Source organism: Antedon bifida, chromosome 1, assembly GCF_963402885.1.
Source record: "Antedon bifida chromosome 1, ecAntBifi1.1, whole genome shotgun sequence".
NCBI lineage: Eukaryota > Metazoa > Echinodermata > Crinoidea > Comatulida > Antedonidae > Antedon > Antedon bifida.
The window spans coordinates 4521012-4538615 of record NC_136226.1 but is presented as its reverse complement, the minus strand read 5'-3'; the positions used below and the strand labels follow the sequence as shown (position 1 = coordinate 4538615).

The window sequence follows — 17604 nt, the reverse complement described above, 5'->3', positions numbered from 1 at the left end:
TATAAATTTATAAGAATATTGAAGAGTAAAAGAAGGAATTACGGTATCCCACGCATACCACTAGGAAAAAAAATAAAATATTTTATTATATATATATTCCTAAGAGAAACTCGAATGGGCAAAAATGCAACATCAACAACTGAAAATATTCTTCTAATCTTCGACTAAACTTTGCGAAACTGTTTTACACCCTTTTACAGTTACACAACACCCATACTGCAGACTCAATAGGCCTTTTTCACGAAACGGAAGACATTTTTGACCGATGACAAACAATGCTGTGCACGGAAGCGTAACCAACAGAAATAACATAGCGCGGCAAGCATATTTTCAGAGGACAAGTTACTTCCAAAAGACATGGCTTATACGCTCTACCATTGACATAACTTGATAAGTAATTACTTTATTTCTTTTTAACTCCTTAATGGACAGTCGTATGGACACAATTTTCAATATAAAATGTTCTTAAAAGAATAACCTACATAACTGTGTGATTAAAAACAATTTGAAAAAAAAGCGGTGAAAAATTGATTGCGGTTAAAATCCACCGAAAAAAGGGCGCCGCGACTGCTAGCTGCACCGAGGTGTGACAAAAAAAACTTTTTAAAACAAAATACAGTAATAAAAAGACTCCCTAACTTCTAGCTATAAAAGTTAAACTACCCACAATGCTCACTATACGGAAGTCGTAGTCTTGTATGCTACAGAGGAAAGAGTTTTGAAAATAACATGCTACCGAACCGAAACGGTAGAATAATATAACTCGTGTGTAAATTTTTCTGTACGGCTTTTGACTTTGTTTTCGTTTCAGTCTAGGCCTAGGCGGCCTAGTATTATAGACTAGTTAGCTCGTAATATAAGTTTAATATTTATATAAAGATCCTATCTTTCTATCAAGCATAACCATGTAGTAGGCGCCATGCCCTCTAGTCTAGGACTAGGCCTAGCCTTGTTGGCCGCCCAGCTAGATGATGGTGGGTGGCGATCCTTTGCTGGTGCAACCGGACCTCTATCTAGCTCTCCTCTGTACGCAGGCTTGTATAAACCTAGAGTGATTTTCCATAGAGTATTATGGAGCTAATTTATAGCTCCATAGTAGTACTGTAAATGGTTGTTAAAATGGCCAGAAAGATTCATTAACTCAGTTGTTGAGTAGATTGATATTTTGATTGATTTTGTTCGACATTTAATTATTCATTCATTCATTCAATCTTTTATTTCGGAAACTCTGGTCCATAGAAAGTAAATTACATATAAATGAAATAAATAAAATAAACAAAATTACTACTACTCATCTCAGGATGGCATTCCATCTGGAGAGCATCTTCGACTTAACTAGTAGTAGTAGTAAAATATACCTACATAATCTGTAATCAAAAAAAGAATACGACCAGGAAAGATAACCCATCAAATCGAAAATTAAAAATATGTAAACTAATTTCCAATGGAGTCCAAACTGTTGATACTGAAAAGTGAGTGGTGGTGGCACTGGTGCCGTTATCTAATTTAATAAATTAGAAGGATATAGTCAGTACCGTACCAATCAAAGAGAAAACCTTTTTGCCTGCAGCAATTTGACTTACCTGGATTCAACTTTGATATGATACGGTTCCATGCCATAATACAGTATTTATAATAATTAATACTTTACATTAATGTTAATTAATACATTTTTATCATTCTTGTAATTGCAGGAATAGAGTAATCCAGAAAGAAAGTCAGTCAGTTAAACAGAATTATATAGTTTCCATGGAAAAGGCCGTGATGAAATTAAAAATGAGATTAGGTTGTGTGGAAGAAAAGGAAGAAAAAACAGCTGAAATACATTTGAAAGCTATAAATGGAGAGGAAATACCACTAGAATTACCATGTGATCAGACACTTAATACAAAAGTTCATTTAAATAAATTAACTGACAAGTTAAAAATGAATACTGAAGAAAAACCACATAAATGTGAACATTGTGAAAAAAAGTTTAAGGACACCAGCCAACTTAAAATACATTTAAGAACACATACAGGTGAAACACCGTATACATGTAAACTATGTAACAAACAATTTAAAACTAGTAGCCATTTAAATAGACACATGCAAGTACATTCAGACGCACAGAAAGAAAAACGACACAAGTGTGAAGACTGTGGTAAAATGTTTGGCGAAAAGAGTCATCTGAACGTGCATCGTAGGATCCACACGGGTGAAAAACCATACGGTTGTAAGGAATGTGACAAACGATTTAACGGGAAAAGTGCGTTGACTAAGCACCTAAGAATACATTCTAACGAGAGGCCTTACGTGTGCGATCAATGCGGGAAGAAATTTATCGATAGTTCAAAGTTAAAGAGACATTCGGTTGTGCATTCTGAAGAGAAGAATTACCAGTGTAATTTTGAGATTGACGGCAACATTTGTGGGAAAAGATTTAAACATTCAGAACTGTTGCAAAAACATACTAAAACACATACCGTAAGAGACAAAAATCAGAAACTATATGTATGTGAACATTGTGGAAAGAAGTTTACAGATAGTAGCCAATTGAAAGTACATGTTAGGGTACATACCGGAGAAAAACCGTATCACTGTACGTATTGTGAGAAAGACTTTAAAGCTAAAAGTCAATTGAGAAAACATGTGCGGACACACACTGGGAACAAGCTGTGTGAATGTCTAGTTTGTGGGAAAAGATTTATTGAAAATGCAATGTTGAAACAACATGTGTTGGTGCACACAGGAGAGAAACCACATGAATGTGAACATTGTGGGGAACGGTTCACACAAAGGAGTAACTTAAAAGTTCACTTTAGAAAACATACTGGAGAAATGCCTTTTAAATGTGAACAATGTGGACATAGCTTTAGAAGTAAAAGCAGTTTAAACACACACTCAAAAATTCATTTAATAAATTAATAAATCTTTCATAAAGACTTGTCTACACTATCAAACTATATGTGACAAAAATATGTGATTTGCCCAAATATGGACATAATGATGTCATATCACTACCATATTTAAACATATCACTACCATATGCACATCTCACATTTCATCATTTTGACTAAATGAGCAAAATTATAATACAGTATGTTATGAAAAATAAATATTACTCTAAAATTATCGAGGAAAAGAGTTTTTTAATGCATATTGTATGGTAGGCAGATGACTTGTGATATTACACACAGTTGCATTCATTGCCCACGCATTATACCTGTATCTAAACGGTGGATACGACAAGGTCTTTGTATTCTGAAGCATATGCTATAGACATATTGTTTGATTGAGTGAGGTGTTTATTTAAAAGTATAAAAGAAATTCCTCGGGATTGTTATTCATTATTTAATATTTATTCATCGAAGTTATACATTGTCAAACGTAACGTATGAGTGCTTCAACCGTTACACTACTGTTTTTATACCTTTGGGCAATTTGGTAGCTTGTCGGAGCTCACTTTAGATAAAATACACTATAGGCCTATATACGTACTCCACCATAATCAACAATTGGAAATGTTCTGTAATCCTCTTGAAACGTTTTCCGTAATTTCGACATTTCCACGATTTGTTTCCATCTTTGTTTCGAGCAGGCGGGATGGTTTGTTATGGTGCCTTTTAAAATCTTTTATTTGGTTTATCCAGTTTTCTTTAATAGTGAATGGATTAAAACCAAGGCAATCAGAAACACACCAAAAACAATTTAGAATAAAAAAAAAGTGATACAGAACATCTCAAACAGTTGACAATATAATTCCAACTACTTAATAATAAATAAAACATCGGCTACACGGCTTAAATCTCAGGATGATTTCGTTAAATATGGGTGAACAAAATATTCTGTCACTTGCGTAATTATTAATCTGGGTTTTCGTATTCCTTGTAAGGCCGACAAGTACATTCAGACGCACAGAAAGAAAAACGACACAAGTGTGAAGACTGTGGTAAAATGTTTGGCGAAAAGAGTCATCTGAACGTGCATCGTAGGATCCACACGGGTGAAAAACCATACGGTTGTAAGGAATGTGACAAACGATTTAACGGGAAAAGTGCGTTGACTAAGCACCTAAGAATACATTCTAACGAGAGGCCTTACGTGTGCGATCAATGCGGGAAGAAATTTATCGATAGTTCAAAGTTAAAGAGACATTCGGTTGTGCATTCTGAAGAGAAGAATTACCAGTGTAATTTTGAGATTGACGGCAACATTTGTGGGAAAAGATTTAAACATTCAGAACTGTTGCAAAAACATACTAAAACACATACCGTAAGAGACAAAAATCAGAAACTATATGTATGTGAACATTGTGGAAAAATGTTTACAGATAGTAGCCAATTGAAAGTACATGTTAGGGTACATACCGGAGAAAAACCGTACCACTGTACGTATTGTGAGAAAGACTTTAAAGCTAAAAGTCAATTGAGAAAACATGTGCGGACACACACTGGGAACAAGCCGTGTGAATGTCTAGTTTGTGGGAAAAGATTTATCGAAAATGCGATGTTGAAACAACACGTGTTGGTGCACACAGGAGAGAAACCACATGAATGTGAACATTGTGGGGAACGGTTCACACAAAGGAGTAACTTAAAAGTTCACTTTAGAAAACATACTGGAGAAATGCCTTTTAAATGTGAACAATGTGGACATAGCTTTAGAAGTAAAAGCAGTTTAAACACACTCAAAAATTCATTTAATACATTAATCAATCTTTCTTAAAGACTACACTATCAAACTTTATGTGACAAAAATATGTGATTTGCCCAAATATGGACATGATGATGTCATATCACTACCATATTTAAACATATCACTACCATATAGGCACATCTCACATTTCATCATTTTGACTAAATGAGCAAAATTATAATACAGTATGTTATGAAAAATAAATATTACTCTAAAATTATCGAGGAAAAGAGTTTTTTAATGCATATTGTATGGTAGGCAGATGACTTGCGATATTACACACAGTTGCATTCATTGCCCACGCATTATACCTGTATCTAAACGGTGGATACGACAAGGTCTTTGTATTCTGAAGCATATATGCTATGACATATTGTTTGATTGAGTGAGGTGTTTATTTAAAAGTACAAAAGAAATTCCTCGGGATTGTTATTCATTATTTAATATTTATTCATCGTAGTTATACATTGTCAAACGTAACGCATGAGTGCTGCTTCAACCGTTACACTACTGTTTTTATACCTTTGGGCAAATTGGTAGCTTGTCGGGGCTCACTTTAGATGAAATACACTATAGGCCTATATACGTACTCCACCATAATCAACAATTGGAAATGTTTTGTAATCCTCTTGAAACGTTTTCCGTCATTTCGACATTTCCACGATTTGTTTCCATCTCTGTTTTTGGCAGGCGGGATGGTTTGTTATGGTGCTAAAGTCTACATTTTTTTTGCCATTTAAAATCTTTTATTTGGTTTATCCAGTTTTCTTTAATAGTGAATGGATTAAAACCAAGGCAATCGGAAACACAGTTTTTTAAAACCAAAAACAATTTAGAATAAAAAAAAAAGTTATACAGAAAATCCTAAACAATCGAAACTATAATTCCATCTAATTAATAATGAACAAAACATCGGCTATACGGCTTAAATCTCAGGATGATTCGTTAAATATGGGTGAACAAAATATCACAGGTAAGGCCAGGTTGCTGTTGTCCATGTTTCCGTATTTGTAATTGGATTTTGTAAAAAAAATATAAAAAGAGGATCATTATTACATAATATAAACAAGGTTTTAAAATAATGATGATTGAAGATGGCATTTTGTAATTAAAAATGGGATAGGAAGATCGAAACAATTCACACAAGTTCATTTTTAGACATTTTTCTAAAAAAATGCTTCTATTTTCCATTAGTAATTTTATTTTTTTCTTTCAAACGCATGAACAAAATGTATAGCTGTGCCAAATTACCACTCATCACAATCACCAAACAATAGAAGATTATCCTTCCGCCATTACATACTTTTATTGTTGTGTAACCGTGTTGATTGGCTAAATCTATTTCGATTACACAGCAGTTTTTAGTCAGTAACCACTACAGGTTAGAATTCATTTGCGATTGGGAACCATTGATGTTAAACCAAGGTACTGTGTCTACGCCACGAAACCACCAAAACAGGGAAGAGTGAGTTTTGATCTCACTCTTCCCTGGTGACAAGCACAGTAAGAGAACTAATACTTGTTACTCTACAACTTCTTCAAGAATTTAAGGTAGGCTTACCTGAAATTACTTTGAAATTACGTTTTCTGAAAATTTGGGTGTGGCTATAATTCCTTTCCCGCCAAAAAATGTAATCTAACTCAAATAGGCCTACGACTAGAAAGGAATTTCTAAACCATTTCAACCAATAGCCTACTGTGAATATGTAAACTGTAAAAATGAAGAAATGTTTGAGAGTTAAAATGCTACTCCCAACGAGCTCAGTTTAACCAAGACGCCTAGGAGTAAAAGTGTCTCAAACTCGAAATCTTCTTTATTATTCTTTTATTCTCTACTGATGCCATCAACAAGGGCAAATATCGGCTGCCTCAACAGACGAAACCATAAAATACATAATAGAAAAAACAATTTAAAAAATTACAATTTTTATATCATCCGGGAAGGCAGAAAAGGGGTTAATATTGACATTGACAAGACAGAGGGATGGGGGAAAGGTCGAGGCGAGGAAGCGATGAGATATTTATTGTTTTTCATGGTACGACAGAACACCAGCAGTTCTCGATTGAAATAAAAATGATACTCATCCACAGGTGTGATCTCTGGGAAGACAAAGTAGACCTTATATACACGTGTAGAATTAAACGGGCTTGGCAGCCACTAAACCATAAGACTATAATGAAATTAAAACGTTTTCAACATGCATATATTTTCATAATATAATTCATAATTGTCATGCAAATTTTAATCTGAATTAACTACAGTGATGTGACGAAAACTGGTTGATTTGGATTATTTATCATTAAACAGTACTGTGTGTATCGTTCTACTATGGAGTAATGATTATTACTCCATGGTTGTTGAATCTACGTTCTGCAGAGGAAACCATATTTTTTATATGATTGATCATAGTCCTTCTACTTGTATAGTCAATATCCTGAATCATTCTATAGATGTTCATACTAAATTTAGTGAATTATTACCTCATACATCTTTAATAAAAGATTGATTTATGATATTGAAGGTGGATGGAAATTTAAACAACTACCGTAAAAATGATTTATAAACAATTGTTTTGCAGATAGGCACATAATTTGGGAAAATGGCAGATCGTGAACGTAAGTTTGATGATTTTGTTGACACTTCTTTTAGCCGACTTTACTAATAATAACAAGGCTATAACCGTCCACACTATAAAAATATAACATATAACATTTATTTTCTTAATTTTATTTAGATGAAATATCGTATCAAAGCACGTCAAAAAGAAGACATGGTAATTTGATTTTTAAATAATTAAAGATTAAATGTTGAAATTGTTTTAAAATATGCTAATAATAAATATTGTAAAATATATATTGCATCATATGTTGAATTTGTTATAATACATTTTAATGTACCATTATTTCAAGGTTAATTAGGTAAAATAAAGCATTATGCCTGTTTCGCTAGTTTATAACAATTTAATCTAAATATATTTATTCATACGGTATAAACATGTTATTTATAGATGGTAGGGAAGATAAAGATGAACCAAGCCCCAAAAAAGTAGTTCCAAGTAAGTCTAAAGGTGAACAATTAAATGAACTTTTACCGTCATTTTTAATTTAATCGTCGAGGATCCAATTCAAGAATATAGACCATGCTACATCTGTAGTTTTATATATAAAAAAGACATTTAATTTTATTTAAAGCTGAAAATCGTGATCACACATTCTGCTATAAAATTAAACCTGTAAATAGTGAGAAATATCTCGCTGTGCTACTAAATACTAGCCCAAAAATAACAAAATAACATAATGTATCGGTCGAGTTTAATAAATAACACTGTATTTGTTTGTTTCATAAGGAACAGCAGAGGAAGCGTACCAAGTGATAATAGGACAGTTTTCATCCTGGTATGACGAGCGCCGCAAGGATGGACTATTCAATAAGCTTAAATGTGTGTACAGTGATTTATTGGACACAGCTACATTTTCCAACGTCAAAAGTACAATAGACTTGCTGCAAGCATTGCATGCTAGTGGAAATCTGAGTCCACAGAATCTTACACTTTTGAACGATGCGATTATTATCACCAATCAATTTGGACTAAGAGACCTGATTAGGAAGGAGATGGCATCATTCCCAGATGTAAAAATAGTTTCATCAATACTATCTTCTTACAGACAAACAAGCATCGCATTCTTCTCTTCCTTGTTTGATGACGACTTGAAGACAATTAACGGAATATACAATAATCCAAACAAATCATATTCAGATCGATGGGATATGCTCTTTGATCTTGAAAAACGCAGATATAAACCACTAAACAAAGATAATTGGAACGAATTTGTTGAAAATTTAAACATAATTCAAAGAACAGGTATGCTTTCTTATTTTGAATGTTGGAAAATGTAGGCCTAATTTAACAAATAATAAATAAAATATTGCTTAACTTAATCGATAATGATCATATTGATCTGTACAATGATCGGATATAGTAACAACGTTTTAGGAATTAAAGATCAATTAAATTACTGTAGGCCTATACTGTAGGCACCAGTACTAGAATTCGTTTAAACAATACTTTTGATTCGAACGGTGATATCTGTTTTGTTAATGTAGTTGAGTTGTTATATGGTTCCGATATTATTTAAAAGTCAATCGAACCATAGAAAATTAACGTTTGGGAAAAATTACAGTCATTTACATAAAGGTCCAGGTAAAGGCCTTACTTGTTAAGAGATAATATTATTATGTACCTTGTTTATTATTTAAAGATGTATTGTCCCCCAAAAATATTAAAAATGAAGATTAATAAAAAATCGGATTTTGCAGTTTTAATAAAGTTAACCACTTTCGTAGAAAAAACCCGAAAAATAAAGTAAAACAAAAAATAGTTAAATTCAACTAAAAACCCATGGCTGGCAGCCAATTTGATAATTTTTAGTCGCGTGGACGCGACTCTATAGTTCACTATGTCGGTCGGTCTGTCGGTCTGTCTGTCGGTCCGGTATCACTATGCGTTTTAGCAGGCGACTTATGGCTGTTGGCCTTGTTTGTTTTAATTACAGTTTTTCAAGTAAATAATTTTTGATTTGATCTTGTCAATCAAACTGAATAACAATTATATGATGTTAAAATGGCATATTCAACCAAAAAATGTTAAAAAATTCAGTTAATATGTGTGAATTATTATTATTATTATATTATTACTGATTTATACAATTTTCAGCCTGGTACTGTAAATATTGGTTCGTAAAAATGTGCGTACCATGTTTGATTATAATATTAGTCTATTCGAAAGATAATCTCTGTTAAATAATATTGTTGTAAATGCAGTCGATTTTGTTTTTGTACAGAAAATTCAGAAGCTAAACCACCAACGATTCCTCAAGCTCACGATCCTAAAGAAATTGATCAAGGTATGTATAATTTTACTGTTATTAGTAGGTTTTTCTTTATTATCACCACTAATTGTAACCTGAAGTCGAATCATGCTTTACACAAAAATAATATTGATTAATAATAATATTATAAATAATATTTTATTGTTTATATAATAGAAAAAATACGAAAATATCTTCATGAGGTACAACATGTATTTTGCGAAGATGAAGGAATTTTTACACCACTTACAATGAATCCGGAATTTCAAGTCGTTATTTCTGAAATGTTTACGGACTTGGAGCTGCTCAAGAAAGATAAGAACACGACAGCAAAACAGCCAACGACATTACCAGATGTGATGGGTATTATTGAATCCACACCTGCTTGTAAAGTTCTTATCGAAGGTGAGGCTGGTATCGGAAAAACGACTTTATTACGGTACATAGCACACAAGTGGTCTACTGAAACAAATGAAGGATTTAAAGGTAAAATTGAAATTGAAGCATTTAAAGGTAAAATAGTGTATCTTTTGAAAATAAGAGATTTAAAACAGGATGAGGCCATTTTAAGTCTAATTGAAAGGCAATATGACATCGATAATTTTCATCTTGAAACGGACCTTCAAAAAGATTCCATGTTAATTAAGAAATACCTTGTACATAATAAAGATAAAATAGTGTTGTTATTAGATGGATTAGATGAATTGAGATTTGAACATAAAGGATTAAATCGTCTTTTCAGGGGAATAGAGTTTAAGAAGAGTATTGTAATCATTACATCACGACCAATTAATGTAACTGAATTAAAACAAAGTTGTGATGTACATGTGAGAGTGAATGGATTTAATGAATACAGCATAACAAACTATATTGATAAATATTTTCAGTATTTTAAAAATGTCGATCTCGGAAAATCCCTTAAAGAAGAATTGGGTATTGGCAAGACATATTTTGATCGTAAACACCCTGAAGCATACTTATTGTGCAAAAATCCAATGTTACTTTTATCAATTTGTAATATATGGGACGATAATCAAAATCTTCCTTCTAGTAGGTGTGACCTTTTCAAAGAATTTTTTCGCTGCTTTTTTAATCAGTTCAACAAACAGAGAAAAACAGGGCAAAATATTTCACAATTTGAAGACGCTCCAAAGGCGTATATACATGCTATGATTGTGTTAGGAAAATATATGTATAATTCCTTAAAATCAAATCAACTTTCGATTTACAAAAACGATCTGACAGTAAGCAAAGATATAATTGATCTCGTCCTGGGTCTCGGATTTGTTTATAAAGAACCATCTAGTTTAAAGAGTAACACAGAGAAGAGTGAGGTTTACATGCCTCTGCACAAGTCGATAGCAGAGTCATTGGTAGGATTTTATTTATATAAACAGTGTGAAGGTGTGACTAATGAATACCCAGAGGATGTAAGAAGATTACTTACAGAATTTGAACCTGAAGAAGAATGGAAAGTTATAAGAGAATGTGAGTATTTAGAGGTTGCAAATACCTTTGCAGTTGAGTTTCTTGGAGATGATGCTGGTAAATTTTTAAAGCATTGGATAACAAATGAGCTATCAACATATCGCCCTTTAGCAAGTATTTACTTGGAACATGTTGAAGAGCAACATTATTTTAGTGTGAACACAGCCCTAAATGAGTACATGAACACAAATTTAACAACAACAAAACAAACACAAATTGATGTCATATGTAACTCTTTAAAAATGTTTGTTGATGTAGTTGATAATAAAAGTTTTATACAGCTTATAAGGGATATTCATAGGACAACCAGAAATGATTTTCACATATTTTGTAATACATTACATTTTCCTAATAAAGGAGAAATTCTCGCACATATTTTATATTTTTGTACTCGAAACTTTGAATTAGATAATTGTAATCTATCAGGTAATGTAATGAATGAAATGATTGAAGAGGTTCGTAAAATGGGTGGTAATTTAGGAATAAGTAATCTTAGTATCAAAGAGAATAATTTCAGCAACATTGAAGGTACTTTACTGGGTTGTTTATTGAACATGTCCCCTAGCCTATATTCATTTGATATACAACACTGCAACTTATCAGGTACAATAATACATGATATGATTAAAAAGTGTAAAGAAAGTAGCTGCTTACAACTATTAGATGAGTTCATTCTCGATGGTAATAATCTCATCAACATTAATGGTAAAATACTTAGTAAGTTACCAAATCTCTCTATGGAGAAATGCAACCTATCAGGTGTAATAATAAATGATATGATGACTGAAAATTATGATAAAGTAAGTGATATCAATCACAATATTAATAGCAATAATCTCAGCGACATTAATGGTACTTTACTGGGTTCTTTGATGAGTCAGATGTGTTCACTTAGCATGAATGATTGTAGGCTGTCAGGTGAAGTAATAAATAAAATGATAAGAGCAACAAAAAATAATTCACAATTATGCCATCTTCATATTGGAAATAATGATATCAGTGGCACTGATGGTACTTTATTGGGTACTTTCTTGAGTAAGTCTTCTAAGCTGACTGAACTTGGAATGGACTCTTGCAATCTATCAGGTGGCGTAATGAATAAAATGATCAGGGTGTATGCAAAAGAGTTAGAAGAGCTTAATATAGGTAATAATGATATCAGTGGCATTGATGGCACTTTACTTGGTACTTTCTTGAGTAAGTCTTCTAAGCTGAGTAAACTTTACATGTATAATTGCAATCTGTCAGGTGTTGTAATGAATGAAATGATCAGCGTCTATGCAAAAGAGTTAGAAGAGTTTAATATAAGGAATAATGATATCAGTGGCATTGATGGCACTTTACTTGGTACTTTCTTGAGTAAGTCTCCTAAGCTGACTGAACTTGGAATGGACTCTTGCAATCTATCAGGTGGCGTAATGAATGAAATGATCAGGGTGTATGCAACAAATGTGTTAGAATTACAAATGCTTGATATTAAGAATAATGATATCAGTGGCATTGATGGCACTTTACTTGGTACTTTCTTGAGTAAGTCTCCTAAGCTGAGTAAACTTGACATGTATATTTGCAATCTGTCAGGTGACGTAATGAATGAAATGATCAGAGTGTATGCAACAAATGAGTTAAACTTACAAGATCTTGATATTGGGTATAATGATATCAGTGGCATTGATGGCACTTTACTTGGTACTTTCTTGAGTAAGTCTCCTAAGCTGACTGAACTTGGAATGGACTCTTGCAATCTATCAGGTGGCGTAATGAATGAAATGATCAGGGTGTATGCAACAAATGTGTTAGAATTACAAGTGCTTGATATTAAGAATAATGATATCAGTGGCATTGATGGCACTTTACTTGGTACTTTCTTGAGTAAGTCTTCTAAGCTGAGTAAACTTTACATGTGTAATTGCAATCTGTCAGGTGACGTAATGAATGAAATGATCAGAGTGTATGCAACAAATGAGTTAAACTTACAAGATCTTGATATTGGGTATAATGATATCAGTGGCATTGATGGCACTTTACTTGGTACTTTCTTGAGTAAGTCTTCTAAGCTGAGTAAACTTTACATGTATAATTGCAATCTGTCAGGTGTTGTAATGAATGAAATGATCAGCGTCTATGCAAAAGAGTTAGAAGAGTTTAATATAAGGAATAATGATATCAGTGGCATTGATGGCACTTTACTTGGTACTTTCTTGAGTAAGTCTCCTAAGCTGACTGAACTTGGAATGGACTCTTGCAATCTATCAGGTGGCGTAATGAATGAAATGATCAGGGTGTATGCAACAAATGTGTTAGAATTACAAGTGCTTGATATTAATTATAATGATATCAGTGGCATTGATGGCACTTTACTTGGTACTTTCTTGAGTAAGTCTCCTAAGCTGAGTAAACTTTACATGCGTAATTGCAATCTGTCAGGTGACGTAATGAATGAAATGATCAGAGTGTATGCAACAAATGAGTTAAACTTACAAGATCTTGATATTGGGTATAATGATATCAGTGGCATTGATGGCACTTTACTTGGTACTTTCTTGAGTAAGTCTCCTAAGCTGACTGAACTTGGAATGGACTCTTGCAATCTATCAGGTGGCGTAATGAATGAAATGATCAGGGTGTATGCAACAAATGAGTTAAACTTACAAGATCTTGATATTGGGTATAATGATATCAGTGGCATTGATGGCACTTTACTTGGTACTTTCTTGAGTAAGTCTCCTAAGCTGACTGAACTTAAAATGTACTCTTGCAATCTATCGGGTGGCGTAATGAATGAAATGATCAGGGTGTATGCAACAAATGTGTTAGAATTACAAATGCTTGATATTAAGAATAATGATATCAGTGGCATTGATGGCACTTTACTTGGTACTTTCTTGAGTAAGTCTCCTAAGCTGAGTAAACTTTACATGTATATTTGCAATCTGTCAGGTGACGTAATGAATGAAATGATCAGAGTGTATGCAACAAATGAGTTAAACTTACAAGATCTTGATATTGGGTATAATGATATCAGTGGCATTGATGGCACTTTACTTGGTACTTTCTTGAGTAAGTCTCCTAAGCTGACTGAACTTAAAATGTACTCTTGCAATCTATCGGGTGGCGTAATGAATGAAATGATCAGGGTGTATGCAACAAATGTGTTAGAATTACAAGTGCTTGATATTAAGAATAATGATATCAGTGGCATTGATGGCACTTTACTTGGTACTTTCTTGAGTAAGTCTTCTAAGCTGAGTAAACTTTACATGTGTAATTGCAATCTATCAGGTGGCGTAATGAATGAAATGATCAGGGTGTATGCAACAAATGTGTTAGAATTACAAATGCTTGATATTAAGAATAATGATATCAGTGGCATTGATGGCACTTTACTTGGTACTTTCTTGAGTAAGTCTCCTAAGCTGAGTAAACTTTACATGTATATTTGCAATCTGTCAGGTGACGTAATGAATGAAATGATCAGAGTGTATGCAACAAATGAGTTAAACTTACAAGATCTTGATATTGGGTATAATGATATCAGTGGCATTGATGGCACTTTACTTGGTACTTTCTTGAGTAAGTCTCCTAAGCTGACTGAACTTAAAATGTACTCTTGCAATCTATCGGGTGGCGTAATGAATGAAATGATCAGGGTGTATGCAACAAATGTGTTAGAATTACAAATGCTTGATATTAAGAATAATGATATCAGTGGCATTGATGGCACTTTACTTGGTACTTTCTTGAGTAAGTCTTCTAAGCTGAGTAAACTTTACATGCGTAATTGCAATCTGTCAGGTGACGTAATGAATGAAATGATCAGAGTGTATGCAACAAATGAGTTAAACTTACAAGATCTTGATATTGGGTATAATGATATCAGTGGCATTGATGGCACTTTACTTGGTACTTTCTTGAGTAAGTCTCCTAAGCTGACTGAACTTGGAATGGACTCTTGCAATCTATCAGGTGGCGTAATGAATGAAATGATCAGGGTGTATGCAACAAATGTGTTAGAATTACAAGTGCTTGATATTAAGAATAATGATATCAGTGGCATTGATGGCACTTTACTTGGTACTTTCTTGAGTAAGTCTTCTAAGCTGAGTAAACTTTACATGTGTAATTGCAATCTATCAGGTGGCGTAATGAATGAAATGATCAGGGTGTATGCAACAAATGAGTTAAACTTACAAGATCTTGATATTGGGTATAATGATATCAGTGGCATTGATGGCACTTTACTTGGTACTTTCTTGAGTAAGTCTTCTAAGCTGAGTAAACTTTACATGTATAATTGCAATCTGTCAGGTGTTGTAATGAATGAAATGATCAGCGTCTATGCAAAAGAGTTAGAAGAGTTTAATATAAGGAATAATGATATCAGTGGCATTGATGGCACTTTACTTGGTACTTTCTTGAGTAAGTCTCCTAAGCTGACTGAACTTGGAATGGACTCTTGCAATCTATCAGGTGGCGTAATGAATGAAATGATCAGGGTGTATGCAACAAATGTGTTAGAATTACAAGTGCTTGATATTAATTATAATGATATCAGTGGCATTGATGGCACTTTACTTGGTACTTTCTTGAGTAAGTCTCCTAAGCTGAGTAAACTTTACATGCGTAATTGCAATCTGTCAGGTGACGTAATGAATGAAATGATCAGAGTGTATGCAACAAATGAGTTAAACTTACAAGATCTTGATATTGGGTATAATGATATCAGTGGCATTGATGGCACTTTACTTGGTACTTTCTTGAGTAAGTCTCCTAAGCTGACTGAACTTGGAATGGACTCTTGCAATCTATCAGGTGGCGTAATGAATGAAATGATCAGGGTGTATGCAACAAATGTGTTAGAATTACAAGTGCTTGATATTAAGAATAATGATATCAGTGGCATTGATGGCACTTTACTTGGTACTTTCTTGAGTAAGTCTTCTAAGCTGAGTAAACTTTACATGTGTAATTGCAATCTGTCAGGTGACGTAATGAATGAAATGATCAGAGTGTATGCAACAAATGAGTTAAACTTACAAGATCTTGATATTGGGTATAATGATATCAGTGGCATTGATGGCACTTTACTTGGTACTTTCTTGAGTAAGTCTTCTAAGCTGAGTAAACTTTACATGTATATTTGCAATCTGTCAGGTGACGTAATGAATGAAATGATCAGAGTGTATGCAACAAATGAGTTAAACTTACAAGATCTTGATATTGGGTATAATGATATCAGTGGCAATGATGGCACTTTACTTGGTACTTTCTTGAGTAAGTCTCCTAAGCTGACTGAACTTAAAATGTACTCTTGCAATCTATCGGGTGGCGTAATGAATGAAATGATCAGGGTGTATGCAACAAATGTGTTAGAATTACAAGTGCTTGATATTAATTATAATGATATCAGTGGCATTGATGGCACTTTACTTGGTACTTTCTTGAGTAAGTCTCCTAAGCTGAGTAAACTTTACATGCGTAATTGCAATCTGTCAGGTGACGTAATGAATGAAATGATCAGAGTGTATGCAACAAATGAGTTAAACTTACAAGATCTTGATATTGGGTATAATGATATCAGTGGCATTGATGGCACTTTACTTGGTACTTTCTTGAGTAAGTCTCCTAAGCTGACTGAACTTGGAATGGACTCTTGCAATCTATCAGGTGGCGTAATGAATGAAATGATCAGGGTGTATGCAACAAATGTGTTAGAATTACAAGTGCTTGATATTAAGAATAATGATATCAGTGGCATTGATGGCACTTTACTTGGTACTTTCTTGAGTAAGTCTTCTAAGCTGAGTAAACTTTACATGTGTAATTGCAATCTGTCAGGTGACGTAATGAATGAAATGATCAGAGTGTATGCAACAAATGAGTTAAACTTACAAGATCTTGATATTGGGTATAATGATATCAGTGGCATTGATGGCACTTTACTTGGTACTTTCTTAAGCTGAGTAACTTATAATATATCCTGCATAATTGCAATCTATCAAGTGACGTACGGTACTAAATGAAATGATCAAAGTGTATGCAACAAATGTGTTTACAATTAAAGTATACAAGAGCTTGATGTTAAAATAATGATATTGGTATCCTTTGGTGGTACTGTATTTTACTGGGTATTTTCTTCAGTAAGTCTCCTAAACTGCTTTAGACATATTTAATAATTTTACTCAGAAAAATACATACATACACAGGATGAGCCTGTATATACATTTGTTGTGGTAATGATATATAAATGTGTATTACTGTATGATATACAATACGCTCATAATTATAGGTAATTTTAATTATAAACATATTATCGCCCAATACTATATCTTAATGTGTAATCGTTCTGTAATTCGTATCGTATCTGACCCACAGGAATAGTGGGAAATATATTTTGATTACAGTATTGATGAATATTGTTTTAAGTTTTTTTGTATTTACCATATTATGTTTAATATGGCATATTGTACTTCTCCGTATGCTCTTCCAAATAAAATGATATACACAAAATACAAATAAATCTCTACAGTTTTATTTGTTAGTAATTGTATTAGCATATAACGAATCGAC

General features: G+C 33.2%; 3 protein-coding genes across 3 annotated transcripts; all 3 read left to right on the top strand.

The window, feature by feature from the left end:
• Window positions 1-835: 835 nt before the first annotated feature.
• On the top strand, window positions 836-4890 carry LOC144842665 (uncharacterized). The gene is made up of 3 exons (XM_078699219.1): window positions 836-1026; window positions 1695-2884; window positions 3875-4890. Exons 1-3 carry the CDS (start codon window positions 920-922, stop codon window positions 4705-4707), a joined length of 2130 nt encoding a protein of 709 aa, XP_078555345.1. The 5' UTR covers window positions 836-919; the 3' UTR covers window positions 4708-4890.
• Window positions 4891-6063: 1173 nt separating this feature from the next.
• Window positions 6064-8590, top strand: LOC144852599 (uncharacterized). The gene is made up of 5 exons (XM_078710507.1): window positions 6064-6228; window positions 7257-7293; window positions 7413-7451; window positions 7686-7745; window positions 8025-8590. The coding sequence occupies exons 2-5, from the start codon at window positions 7278-7280 to the stop codon at window positions 8573-8575; spliced, it is 666 nt and encodes a 221-aa protein (XP_078566633.1). The 5' UTR covers window positions 6064-6228; window positions 7257-7277; the 3' UTR covers window positions 8576-8590.
• Window positions 8591-8794: 204 nt separating this feature from the next.
• Window positions 8795-17519, top strand: LOC144842596 (uncharacterized). Its single transcript, XM_078699087.1, has 4 exons — window positions 8795-8879; window positions 9520-9582; window positions 9724-15846; window positions 16018-17519. Exons 1-4 carry the CDS (start codon window positions 8795-8797, stop codon window positions 16995-16997), a joined length of 7251 nt encoding a protein of 2416 aa, XP_078555213.1. The 3' UTR covers window positions 16998-17519.
• The last annotated feature ends 85 nt before the right edge of the window (window positions 17520-17604 follow it).

Excerpts from the sequence above, each read along its gene's own strand:
- LOC144842665 (XM_078699219.1), top strand. The coding sequence starts at position 920 with ATGCCCTCTAGTCTAGGACTAGGCCTAGCCTTGTTGGCCGCCCAGCTA. Across the intron at positions 1,027-1,694 it reads CCTCTATCTAGCTCTCCTCT|GAATAGAGTAATCCAGAAAG; the intron begins GTACGCAGGCTT and ends TTGTAATTGCAG. Across the intron at positions 2,885-3,874 it reads AAGCAGTTTAAACACACACT|GCCGACAAGTACATTCAGAC; the intron begins CAAAAATTCATT and ends ATTCCTTGTAAG.
- LOC144852599 (XM_078710507.1), top strand. Across the intron at positions 7,452-7,685 it reads CACGTCAAAAAGAAGACATG|ATGGTAGGGAAGATAAAGAT; the intron begins GTAATTTGATTT and ends TGTTATTTATAG. Across the intron at positions 7,746-8,024 it reads AGTTCCAAGTAAGTCTAAAG|GAACAGCAGAGGAAGCGTAC; the intron begins GTGAACAATTAA and ends TTGTTTCATAAG.
- LOC144842596 (XM_078699087.1), top strand. The coding sequence starts at position 8,795 with ATGGTTCCGATATTATTTAAAAGTCAATCGAACCATAGAAAATTAACG. Across the intron at positions 8,880-9,519 it reads TCATTTACATAAAGGTCCAG|AAAATTCAGAAGCTAAACCA; the intron begins GTAAAGGCCTTA and ends GTTTTTGTACAG. Across the intron at positions 15,847-16,017 it reads GGACTCTTGCAATCTATCAG|GTGACGTAATGAATGAAATG; the intron begins GTGGCGTAATGA and ends GCAATCTGTCAG.